At 35.4% G+C, this 14054-nt stretch overlaps 1 protein-coding gene across 2 annotated transcripts in view; it reads left to right on the top strand.

Annotated features, from left to right (window-relative positions):
• EDIL3 (EGF like repeats and discoidin domains 3) overlaps positions 1-14054 on the top strand; it is a 447895-nt gene that overhangs the window by 140839 nt on the left and 293002 nt on the right. The window contains exon 3 of one of the 2 annotated variants that reach the window (XM_055233273.2): positions 11085-11114. The exons of the other annotated variant lie outside the window; for it this stretch is intronic. Within the exon in view, the coding sequence (XP_055089248.1) occupies positions 11085-11114 (30 nt within the window). The remainder of the gene's footprint in view (positions 1-11084; positions 11115-14054) is intronic. 2 annotated transcript variants of the gene reach the window in all.

Raw genomic sequence — 14054 nt, 5'->3', positions numbered from 1 at the left:
AGTGGGGAAAGATCACTTCCTGTCCTAGGAATCAGATTTTATGGTTGTGGTGGCTTTTGAGATGAGCTGAGATGGAAATTTATTTAGTCTGAGGACATTATGATATTGGAACATTTTAAGCAAATATAGAATGATAAAAAAAAGCACAAAAGTAGAAGACATGGGGAAACTTTCTAGAAGAATTAGCATTGGTGGTTGCTCAGTTTATAAGGTGTTTACGGGGAGGATTGGGAGCAAGACCAGGAAGGTAATGTGGATCTGTATTCCATAGAGCTGTGGTCCCCAACCTTTTTGGCACCAGGAACCAGTTTCATGGAAGACAGTTTTTTCCATGGACTAGTGGTTGGGGAGTAGTTTCAGGATGAAACTGTTCCACCTCAGATCATCAGGCATTAGATTAAGGAGGCCACACCCTAGATAACCCACATGCGCATGCTCACAATAGGGTTCCTGCTCCTATGAGAATCTAATGCTGCTGCTGATCTGACAGGAGGCGGGGCTCAAGCTCATTTCCTGTTGTGCAGCCGAGTTTCTAACAGGCCACGGACCCATACAGGTTCATGCCCCATGGATGTTGGAGACCATTGATATAGAGCCTCTATTCATCTCCTTGAACCAAAATATAGTCTTCAATGTTATTTCCAAAATTATCCCAGAAATATGACTCTATAACTTCCCTTGATAATGTATTATTGAAGTGTGTAATCATAAAAACAAAAGAACACAAAGCTCTTACCTGAACAACATTTCAGTACTACCTCAGGCTTTTCTTTTGAGGATTACGTCGTTTAAATTGTACATTTTTCTATTACATTTTTATTCTGCCTCCAAGATAAATTTATTTTTTGATTTATTAATTATTTTATTTTCGACAGGACTTGGTCTAATAGGTAGTTGATTTGGAAAGGGCTGAATGTGGCTCATTGACTGAAATTGATGCTAATTTTTAATCTAGAATTTCTAACCAGAAATTAGTTATTGGAAGAAACAGCTGTAAAGTTTTAAAGCTGGTTTCCAGGAGAAACATCTACAACTAGAAATGTCAGTTGACATGGAAAATTTCATGAGAAGCTACAAAATATTTATATTCTGCTGGATGGACACTAGTTTTGGACACTAAGGAAATTGTTTCCATTAGAACAAATGTTTGGTTTTCCTGTCTGTGGACTTTAATCAACTACATGTGAAATATATGCAAACTAGATTCTTTGCTAGAGAGGAAGTGAAAGATTGAAAGTATTATCTTTAAGGCTTTTCTTTCTTTCAAAATTTTTCAGTTCTTTCCCGTTGCAAAGATACCTTTGACATTGTTTGCATGCCAGTTATATTCTCCCTTGACTCAAACCCAAGCATGACCTCCTCTGACTAATCTTGCCTTTAGGTAGGAAGAAGATAAGATTACCAGTTCCCAGTACTCTAGGAATTGGTCCATAAGATGTAGCAGAAGGTTCCAAGTCTTTGCTATTGTGAATAGTGCTGCAATAAACATACATGTGCTGGCACATGTATACACATGTAACAAACCTGCACGTTGTGCACATGTACCCTAGAACTTAAAGTATAATTAAAAAAAAAAAGATGTAGCTGAAGGAGGGAAGGAAAGGAAATTAATTGTTCACAGTGTTGGATTGCTGGTTGTTATAAAGCAGCCTAAACAAGACAGGTAATAACACCATTGTATTTTGTGCTAGTTAGATCGCATCTGGAGTACTGTTTCCATTCTTGTTACAATATTTTAAAATACATTATCAAATTTGAGTTTATCAAGACTAGGTCAACAAAAATGATGACTAGGGTGTATATATCATAATATGTAAAATTAAGTAGGGATATTTATCTCAGTTAAGAAAAGAATTACAATAGCTTTTAAATATTTGAATGACCGGCATGTCAAAGAATGGGCCTCATTAGTCCATTGCTTTCTAGAGGCGAGCTCTGGCAGAGAAATATGACATGTTCCTTGATGAGATTTTGAGTTCCCTGCCTCTAGAAGTTTTGAAAGATATAGATTTTTTGATACGCAGATTGGACCTGTTAGAAGGGTAGAAATTAATAGTTTGCATTCAAAACTTGAAAATATTCTAAAAGATAAGAAAAATGTGGTGTGGGCCCACCCTGAATAGCCCTGCACCTTTATGCAATTTCATTGCCTTAAAGTTAGACCTGTCTACTTTTTTATCAATTGAGTTCTTTAAAGACATTCCAATTAAGGAGAAATTTAGCCTAGGGAGACAAGTTTTGCAGATAGGAAAATTACATTTTCAGTGTTCTATGATTAACACCTGAATGTGGATACACTATTTTCCTTTAAAGAAGGTCCTACTGATTCTGAAAAGAAAACATTTAATTTTAGCTCCTATTGTAACAGGAAGAAAAAAAATCCTCTAAAGCAGTCATTAACTCACTGTTACATAAGGCGGTAGCACATTAGATGAGCTCTACGTAATCAAGAGGAAATTGTGCTTTATCTCTTACAGTTACTGTCCTTGAGATGAGTTAAAACTACATGAAAAAGATAATTCCCCCTGACCAAAATGACACGTACGGATTTCACAGAAATATCTCATCTTTCTTCAAGTTAGACCTGCCCACTGTTTTTTTTCCCCCCCTTCATCTTTTGAATTTCAAAATATATTTTAATTAAGCCAAATGTGTGGATCTATATTTTGGGAACATATCATTTCAAAGCCATCGTAAAATTTCTGAATTATTTTGGAATATAAGCAATGAAAAGGCAATGACATTTTACTAAAAGACCTCACAGATATTAAAATGGTAAAAAGTCATGTTTGAAATAACTGTAACCATGTGAAATACTTGATTGTGACATACACACACACACACACACACTGTTTACCAAGATTCTACCATGAAGTAATTTTCTATCTTTAAATTCTTCACTATTTATTTTTTAAAAGCATTGAAATTTTATATTACTTATATCTCAGAAGACACAGAATATTCAGTATTCAGCCCTAATCATCTCTACTGGGGTGAGATGATGGGCAGGGAAACCAGTAATTGGTCTAAGGCTGCATCTGCCAGGCATATGGATCAGTCATTTGTTTGTCTCTGTGTTTTGTGCTATTGGACATCAGATATTGGAAGTTTTACTGTATCTCTGTTAATGGTAACTTTATTAGAGCAAGAGAGTAACATTCATAGGAAAATGGCAGAAATATAATATCATCCAATATATTTAAGAAGCATAGTCCTTTTTAAAAAAAAATAGGCTGATGGCATCAAAGAGGATGGCATCAAAGAGGATCTTTTAAAAATCTTTCTTACAAAAAGCAAATATTTTACATTGTGTTCAGGATTATGGACTTTAATAAAAGTATTAGATAATTTATTTTCTTTGTTTCTACCATGATTCAAATGAAATCTGATTATTCATTGAAACCTCATTTATAAGACAGAAATCCTGGAATTCATCCAAGTATTATTCACTAAAGACTTAGTTAAACAAATTATGCCATATCCATTTACTTCAAAATTCTGCTTGTGGTGAGTTTTTAGTTGGTAATTTAGGTGATTTAATAAATATACTTCTATTTTCTAATGCAAACCTTAACCCATTGTACCAATGGATTTTTTTTTGCCAACACTCTCAATCATTAAGTCTTGTCCAGCATTAACATTTTATGTGCAATGATTCTCTGGTTTTCTTAAGTGGATACTGTCACTGAGATTTGTGCCAGTATTGCTGATCAATTTATTACTTTTTAGTTTTCTGTTCTTTTGGTTTTAACAGATTTGCTTTTTAGATTAGCTCATTTGTCCAGACTTATGGAAATGAATTGAGGTTGAAGTGAGTAGTCTCCCACACATAAATACAGCAGAAATCCATAGAACATAAAGGAGCCTGAGAGTATCAGCTTCCTGCTGTCAGGTGCTGTGAAACAAAATAACGTGATGCTGTGACCATCTGAAATTCATATCTAGTGAGCTGGTAACCTCGGCTTCATGGCTTCTCTAGTGGTATTAAACAGCATTCTCATTGTAGAATTAATGATTCCCCTTTCCTATGTTAAATTTTCAAAAAGATTATTAATTTATTAATTTTATTGAAAATGGATAAATCTGAGAAATCATTTATATTAACTTTTGATCTGCTTTATCCCTTACAAGTGTCTTCTTTTTATTTGCCCATGAATTTTCTTAGGTTTAATTTTCAATCCTCATTTTACAAAGCTAAAAAAAAAAAGGGTAAAAACAGTCATTAAATTTACTTATGGACTTCATTTTCTCAATTTAAAATTGGACAGCTTTCCAAAAATATTTACTCAGGACCAATTATATACACTGTGCAAAATTAAAACATTTGCCCTCCAAGGAAGAATAATGTCCAGCTTGGGAAACAAGGCTGGAAAATATTATGTACCATTCTGTTTAGAAGTGGCTTTAGGTTATAGATTAAAAGGTGGTGGTGGTAGAAGGGAATATCTGGAGACTGAAATAAATACTAAGGAGTTGAAGGTGGTGAAGCTTGAATTCAGTCGACAAGGATGGTATGGGTTTGGATAGGGAGGAAGGGCACATTTAATAAACAAAGGATATTTAAGGACAATTGAATAGATACACCAAAATATTGAATTGTAAGTCCCCTTGTGATATCAAATCACCTAACTTAAAGATATTTACTACTTCCTTTAAGTAAGAGAATATGTCCTAATTATGTTCTCAAAGACTGTTTAATAACACCTGGGATATGAATGTAGGTTACTTTCCAGCTTCCCAATACTCTGGCTTACTTTTATAAAATATGTGTTTTTGTTCAGTTTAGTTTTAGTTTTCTTACTCAGTGGCAAAAGTTGAACCCAAAACTTGCATTCTTTTTTGTTATTTTTCTCTTTCTAAAATGAGAGAATCACAAATGCACCGGTAATCGCTGTTAAAATGATTCACTGTATAAATACATTGTAAAACCCATGTAAACTATATCACTACTAAACATTAAAAGTACATTTTGTGGTTCTATTTAAATGAATCTACTTAATTAATAAATCATAGTTTCATGTTTTCTGAGTTAGTTTAAAAATCACAGATTTAATTTTTCATGAGATAATCTAATGGTCTTTAGAGCAACCATTGTCTTTATAATAGTTATATTGTTTCCTTCCTACCCCAAGAAGGAAAATCTGATTTATATAATGACATATAGCTATAGAAACTATATATAATTATGTATATATTTATATGATGAAACATATACAGAGACATAAGGCTTTCTTTGATGAATTTAATAATATTACAAAATGAAGCAGCTGAGCTTTATTTAATACAAATGACTGTATTAAATATTTGTGTATCTTTTCTTTCAACAAATATTTATTCAGTTCCTCCAATGTTCCAGACACTGTTTTGAAAACTACGGATGTAATGGTGAGCAAAAAAATGCTACAGCCCTGTCCTCATGAAACTCTTAGTTTAATGGGAGAGACTAATAAAAATTCAATATATGTTTACATGCTAATTACGTGTGTACGAGATTATGTTTTATGTGTTATATATTATAAATACTTCAATGGATGCCATTCTCCAAATTTTGCACAGGAATCAAAATGCGTGTAAAATGCTGATCGAATGGAAACATTTTGATTATTCAAGCATTTTCTATGCAAATCCAATGGTGTGCCTCACAGTGACCCAAATACTCTGCAGTTCTGAGATTGTAGAGTTGACCACATCATATGCTGTCTGAAATATTTGGCCAGAGGAAACTAATCATCTTTGTTATACTTTTCACAGGGAAGAAGTTAGTAATAGCAATCTTTAAGTGCAAAGTCACATCCCAATTGGGCTATTGGCCAAGGTCAACAGATAAACAAATAATAAAACAATAACCAAATTAACCCAAACCTCTCTCTCAGTACTTCTGTGGATACTTCCAGAGGCAACTCCATATCCTTCTTTAATGATTGAGTCCACAAATTTAAAATAATAGTTTACTCTAATTTTAGTAATGCCCCTGCTCCCTCCAACACACAAACATACACACACATTTAGAGCACTTAACATCTGGGTAGGCATAAATAATCAAGCATAAATATCATAATTGCTATTTTTGCATCACTGCAGTTGAATAAAACATGGTAAAATATTGTCAGAATACAATAATACATAGTTCTTGTTGGTTATGGAAATAACTAATGACTAGATAATTATATGCTTGCAAAACATATTTGGTACATGCTTAACCAAATTTATGATATAGCCAACAAAAGGATCAATAAGTCACTCTGAATTAACATTCACATGTAAAATGTGTTATACTAAGAAATGTAGTTTTTATATTTCATAATGAGATTTTCCTATTTGATGGTAAGCCAGACTGGGTGTAAAATTGTTTTTAATGGGTATAATTTCCAAGTTGTAAAAGTTTACTTAAGACACTCAAAAATGAAACAGACAAAAACAGAATATGTAAGAATTGTTGAAACCACACAAAGAGACTGGAATCTGTCTAATGAAGAAACTTAAGTGTTATAGTATTGTGTCGTATCAGGGTAATATACGGCCCACTGGGCCTGGGTAGTTATACTTCACAGTTGATACTTGTGGAAAAAAAAGAGAAAGAGAGTGAGGAAGAAAGGAAGGAAAGCAAGGAGAGTCTGTATGATGCCTTCCTGTTCTCCCAAGTACCACCACACTTCAGGAACATAGAAACATGTACACTGGTGGAATGTCCTGCAAAAGAGCGACTAACTTAAAAATTAAGGAATAGGTTTATTGTATCAAAGCACGGTGGTAAGCTCCCTGGAAAAATAAAGCACTGAAATCTCAGCTGCCCACTGAATGCATAGCCTGAGGCTGTGTATACTTCTGGTCTCAGCTGCCTCAGATAATTAATTTCTTATGCATTCTAATATATTTTTAAAAGGAACAACAAAACTGATTAGGATTGTAGCAGAATGCCATTTAGATGTAAATAACAAGAAGCTCAACTCAAATAATACACAGTATATATTTTCCCTAGAACTAGAAGTCTGAAGGAAGGTCAGGATTCATGGTTGATATGATTCAGTGGCTCAACGATATAATCAAGATTCTAATATCTTTGTTTCTGTACTCTGCCTTTGAGCAGGATCAGCTTTCTTCCAAATCTGTCTCCCATCGTGGTTGCAAGGTGTATGCCAATGACTTCTGGGGCCACAAGCCTCTGTGTCTATATCTAAACGGGAGTGAGAAAGGGTTATTTCCAGACACTTTCTCAGAAGAGTGAGGAAGCCTTTTTTTTCCAAGTGCCTCTTCCCACCTAAATACACACAAATATCTCCTTACATATCCTTGTCCCCACATGGGTCACATGCCTATACCTAGGCCAATAACTGTGGCCAAGAAAAGGGAACAGATTTAGTTAGTTCTGAGATGCAGACCATTTATTAAATCCAAAGGAGATGTCGTCTTTCCCTAAAGCATTGATATAGGTACCCAATGAAATCTGAAGATGATACAAGAAAGCAGTGTTGAAAGCTTGTGAAACAACCAGAATATAAATTGCAAAGGGTTTTCTGTAAGCCTACTAATTTACTGCTGTAGTTCCAACAATGGTACCCATGGCTCTTTCCCAGTGAAATAAACTTTGATGGGTTAGAGTCAGAATTCTCAATATTTAGTGTTCATGGTTATTATCTACAGAACTTACAAAAAATGCAGAAGCCTGGGCTAAAACCCAATATTCAAATTCAGTAGATGTGGGGCATTTTAATAGACACCCAGGAAGGTTCTGTTATGGGTGATAGGAGGATTACACTTACTTAAATTCTATATGTCTGATATATTTTTTACTCTCTGTTTTCCTACCATCATTATAATTTCAGTACATTCTTCTAAATGCTGACCAACTGGAGCAATACACTTATTTGTTGGGTTGCTTATTTTTGGTTTTCTTGGTGAATGTGTTTAAATTCCCAGAATTAGAAGAGACTATATGTGCCACAGACTCTGATTTTTATTTTAATTGCTGATTTTTTGACTTCTAAGAGGAAGAGAGAATAATCATTTGGGTAGCATGATAGTACCTTCCGTGATACTTGTTTCACAGAAATGTCATTAAAAAGGCAACTAATGCCCACTTCGAGGTTTATTTTTACTCTGGGGCTCTAGTTGCCACCTGTTAATAGTTCGTGATGTTTTGTTCAGTAAAGCAGTTAGCCTGAAATGCTGCCTTTGTTACAGAGATAACTAAAGATGAATTATTACCAATACTAACCCTTGTCTATATGCCTTTATGAGTGTGAATGTTGTGAATACTGGTTAATAACATCTACCCATATCAAGGAAGCACTGCTATGTAGATGTTACATAGAAAAAGAAATCTTTGCAAAGTTGTGTATTTGCTGGCTATAATTCTGTTAATTTGTAACAAAGATACTTTCAGGTATTGCAAATTCAAGTGTAGATTGGTACACAGCTTGCCCTGTGGGATTTGCTTTTCGAAGGTTCTGATTACTATGACTCTTACTAAATTTGGAATTGTCTTCATTTCTGTACTTTGCTAGTTCTTTCCTAAAATTTCTTGCTTGTTCCTACATAATGGAAGAGTAAAATCTTAGCAACTTCCAATCTTCCTTCCTTAGACATCACTTCTTTAGGGTGCTTTGTTTAACCAGTCGGGATCTCAGCTGCCTTTGTCTGTCCCCGGATTGTAAGGAAAATGGAGAAGCTTCCAAAGAAGAACTCCATTTCTTGAAAGGATTTCTCTCCTCAGCCTCTATATCAATTTTTCTTTCTTTTCTCCCCCAGTTTTATGCTTGAGTCCAGCTAACATTATTAGGAGCATAACCACTCCCATGATCCAACACTTTAAATAGTACCTAGTGAATTTCAGTAAACTCTCTGTCATCTAGTTTGTAAGTAGAAACGGAATCAGCACTTTGTGAGACAATAAGGCATAGCCGAAGAAGTTCAGTTTTAAAGTCACACTGACATGAGCTCAAATTCAAATTGAACTCATACAGATTGTTCAGTCACTCTGAACCTCTGTACTTTCCTTTATCAAATGAGAAATATTTTCATCTCATTGGTTACTTTGTGAGTTAAATGAGTTCACACACATAAAGTGACCAGCTGTAAGTGTAAGGATTTTTTTTTCTTTTGAATCTCTAGACTTTTGTTAACAATAACTCATCTAAGTCAGCACTTCTACAAGCCCCTGTGGTATTTTCCTAAAAGGGAATTCCTGGAAGCTACCATTTTTTTTTTTCCTCTTTGAACATGTTATGATATATTTTGGACATGATAAAGCAGCAAACTGCTTTTAAAATATTTATGTTCTCTGCGCCATGCATGCCAACTGTGTTTGCTCTCTCCGTTTCTTTATGTGCCAAGGAGGCGAGCCAAACAGTGTGAGAGGAAAATACTGTCAGGACACAAAGTCAGCTTGTCTTATGTGTACTCTGCGCAGATGTAACCTTAACGGAAAAGAGTGGAGACCACTCCCTGGCTACACAGTGATACCTTGATTAACGAATCCGCTGGGCACAAAGTTCCTTTATAAGCAATTCAGCTGAGTAAATTTTTATTTTAAAACTTCATGAATCAAGTGAAATAGTACTGGCTTGTGTCATATAATTCAACGGTAATATTCTGGGTAAACTGCAGTTCTGCACAGAGCAGAAATACTTCTTCACAGAGTGTGTGTTGAAGTATAAAAGTGAATAGATGGATTCTAGGCAAAATTGTGAAGCTGCTTCAGACAAACTTTTTTTTCACTCTTGTAATTGCTGTGCTCCATCCTCCACATACACAGGGCAGTAGGTTATTGCCCTTGGAATCTTGCTGCTCTCAAACCTTCCTACCTCTTAAAACAGGAATCAACAAGATTCACACTTTTATGAGTTACAGTTGATGTTATCTTGCATTGATATTGCCTAGTAATACCACAATCCTGGCTACAAGTTAATACCATGTAAAGATTCTGACTCAATCGGTTCTATGTGGAGCCCAGAATTTGGGATTCTAATGTACTTACAGGGTTGGTAACCACTACCCAAGGATAAAATTGTATTTTCATATTGTGGCCTCCTCTTTTATAATGTCTGTGTGTATCCATATGTGGGCTGCAGAACATAAGTCAGAACCACCTGGGGTCACTCTTTAAAATGCAGGTTCTGGTGTCCTTACCACAGAATCATCACTACTAAATTTTGAAGTGTGCGATATATTTAAGTGTGTGTATGTGTGTCACATACACACACACACACACACACAGTGGGAGAGAGAGAGAGAGACCTGGAATCTTCATGTTTAAGAAAAGTCCAGGCCAGGCTTGGTGGCTCGTGCCTGTAATCCCAGCACTTCGGGAGGCAGAGGCAGGTGGAACACCTGAGGTCAGGAGTTCAAGACCAGCCTGACCAACATGGAGAAACCCCGTCTCTACTAAAAATACAACATTAGCCAGGTGTGGTGGTACATGCCTGTAATCCCAGCTACTCAGGAGGCTGAGACAGGAGAATTGCTTGAACCCAGGAGGCAGAGGTTGCCATGAGCTGAGACTGTGCCATTGCACTCCAGCCTGGGCAACAAGAGTGAAATTCCGTCAAAAAAAAAAGAAAAGTCCGAAGTGATTTTGAGTCACCTTGAAGTTTAATTCTTCCTTTCTTGTAACTTCTGTCTCATGGAACACAATTTTTGACCATCAGCCATGACTTTTAATTCCTCCCTGCCAAATAGAAAATTGATGATGGGGTAGCTCTATGTTATATACAATTCATATTTTTCAGCAATAATATTTATAATAATTTACACTCAAATTAACTAAGGTTAATCTTGTTTGCAAAGGAAAATCAAATTCAGACAATTCAATGTTTTTTTCTAATAAATATTAATATATATTTTAAAGTATAGGAGCATATGTATTTTGATTTAATGTGAATACTTATTAATCTGTTATTAAATAATGACAATTTTCTAATGTGTACACAAAATTACAAGTCAGAGGCTTGTAGTTAGTGTTTGGAAATGTGAAATATATTATGTTCAGTCTCAATATCTCTCTTTTTCTTTCTCTTTCCCTCTCCCCACTTCCCCCTCCCTTCACTTCTACCCCACCCCCATTTCACCTTTTCCTCTTATCATAGCATCAGATGAAGAAGAACCAACTTCAGCAGGTAAAGTTTCTATGTTGTAAAGATAATTCTTATTTAATGTCATACCTTTAATAATAGGGAGTCAACCTTTTGAATAATATTTTTTCAGATTTCAACCAGAAAATTGGCACAGGCTTGTTTATTTACTTTTATATTTGCTGAGCTCACTATGCTGTGCCAGACTAAATGATGTCGGTTAAGAGTTTTGAATAAAAGGATAAAAGTCTTGAAATGAACTAATACAGAGGAAAATACAATACAAAATAGCACATTGACATTAAAGAATAAGGAAAATTGGAAAATGAGAACATTGAGAAAAATACAGAAAAATAATACAGTGAGGAGAATGATAACATTAAGATTAAAAAGGAGGAAAATGGTAAAATAAACTTTCAGAAATACCTTTCATGAGAGAATACAGCACTATCACATATATAACTGGCATCAAACATTATATTCACTAGGCTTAAGGGTACTATGTCTGCCTCACTCATTTTATTTTAAAAATGTAATTTTTACAATTATAATTTAATAATCCTGCAACTTGGCATCATGACTTAGTTTCTTATCCAGCTAATTAGTATTTATCAAACACAGGCGGTGGCCTGAACCATGTGCAATGAAGAATGCAAATGTTAGAGATGGCATGGTATTTTCAACATGGTTCCAGGACAGTGAGACAGGTCAGAGAAATGCCAGAGAGACTAAAGACCAGACACAATTATAAGAATAAAATGGGAAGAAAAAGCTCACTGGATTAATTAATAAAAGACCAGACTAACATACCAACAACATCAGAAAAAAATAGAGTCAAGCCCTGAGATGTAGGCAGTTAGTGGTTGGTCTGAAGAGAAAAGACCTCGGCATTAGATGGATTCCTTTTAGTAACTGAGAAAAGGAGTTAGGCCTGAGAGACAAGAGCAGGAAAGGGCTCCTGAAATTAATGGTCAGAATGGTGCTTGCTTATATGGAAGGAGGGAAAGTAGCTCAGTTATTGGAACTCAGATACAAGATAGGGTCAGTTCAATTCATAGGCCTGACTTATTTCAACTAGCCTGGCTTCATGCTTCTATCTCCATGCAAAACCGGACAAGGATTTTACCTGTAGGAGTAAATTCAAAAGATCAAAGTTTCAGTGGAAGAAAACAAAATAAATATCTTACATTTCTTTGATAAATTCCAAGGATATATAAATGTCATGTTGCATGATACTCATTATAACTATAACTGCCTTTGAAATGGAATCAGAGATTCAGACAAACCCTCAATTGATGTTTCATTTTCACAATATTGTTAGATAGTCTATAGCCTGATTTGGATAGGAACTCCTATCATATTTCTCCCACTCTAGGCAGTATTGTGTAGCCTGTTTTAGGACCAACCTAATCACATGACTCAATAGCAAACTCATCTGTTTGTGAGTTTCCTCTGCCTAGGTTCTGCTTTCTGTTTGCCCTGACTTTGAAGCTTTGCTGTTGATAGTGTTGCCCAAAGGCTCTGTCTATATGTCTGTCTATCGTGGCGTATTTTTTCTATACAGACAACCCATATACTTGCCACATAATTCAAGCAACTCGAAAGCATTTGTGGTTAAAAGCAATTCAGAAGCATTTGTGCTATCTCTTTTTACCCCTAGTCTCTTAGTTTTCTTCCTGAGAGGCAACCCCTGTTGACTGTTTCTTGAGTCCTCTTCCAGAAAAAACCCCAGGCCTGTGTTGTCCAATAGGGTAGCCACTAGCTACATGGGCTATTGAACACTCCACTATTCCAAATTGAAATGTGTAAGTATAAAATACACACTGGATTTCTTTATTATTATTAATTTAACTTTTACTTTAGTTACAGGGGGCACACGTGCAGGTTGGTTACATGGGTATATTGCATCCGGGTAGGGAGGATAATATCGAATAGGTAGTTTTTCAACCTACACCCTCTTCCTCTCCTCCAATCTCTAGTAGTCTGCAGTGTTTATTGTTCCCAGGTTTATATCCATGTGTGCTCAATGTTTAGCTCCCACTCATAAGTGAGAACATGTGGTGTTTAGTTTTCTGATTCTGCATTAATTTTTGAATTATGGCCTCCAGCTCCATCCATGTTGCTGAGAAGGACATTTCATTCTTTTTCATGACTGTATAGTATTCTGTAGTTTATATGTACTACCTTTTCTTTATCCAATCTACCATTAGAACCTAATTTGATTCCATGTTTTTGCTATTGTGAATAGTGCAGCAATGAACTTATGAGTACATGTGTCTTTTCAGTATAACGATCTGTCTTCCTTTGAGTACATACCCAGTAATGGGATTGCTGGATCTTATGGTAGCTCTGTTTTAAGTTCTTTGGGAAATCTCCAAACTGCCTTCTATGGTGGCTGAACTAGTTTACATTCCCACCAACAGTGAGTAAGTGTTCCCTTTTCTCCACAGCCTTGCCAGCATCTGTTGTTTTATAATTTTTTAATAATATCTGACTGGTGTGAGATAGCATCTCGTTGTGGTTTTTGATTTGCATTTCTATGTTAAGTGATGATGAGCATTTTTTTCATATGCTTGTTGGCTTCTTGGATATTTTGTTTTGAAAAGTGTCTGTCCATGTCCTTTGCCCATTTTTTACTGGGGTTGTTTTTTGCTTGTTGGTTTAAGTTCCTTATAGATTCTGGATGTTAGACTTCTCTGGCTAGGACTTCCTCTGTCTGTATTTCTTAACTTTAATTGGACTTTCTCTTTGGGTGTCAATCCTTGACAGCAGCCATCATTTTCTAGCCCAATTCATTTTCATTTCTCCTGTCTGTTACCCACACCTTACTAAGTCGCCTGCCAAGCAATGTTGGTGCTATTGCAAAATTATTGTTTTGTATGAAGAAAATGAATTGTAACCCAGTGAAAGCTATATTTGAGTATAATATAGCTATTTGTGTACTTTTCTTATTCTAAATCTATTTTCATAACTTTTCCGCTCGCT

The sequence above is a fragment of the Symphalangus syndactylus genome, chromosome 11 (assembly GCF_028878055.3).
Source record: "Symphalangus syndactylus isolate Jambi chromosome 11, NHGRI_mSymSyn1-v2.1_pri, whole genome shotgun sequence".
Classification (NCBI taxonomy): Eukaryota; Metazoa; Chordata; class Mammalia; order Primates; family Hylobatidae; genus Symphalangus; species Symphalangus syndactylus.
The sequence above is the reverse complement of the archived record's forward strand: the minus strand, read 5'-3'. Positions and strand labels throughout refer to the sequence as shown.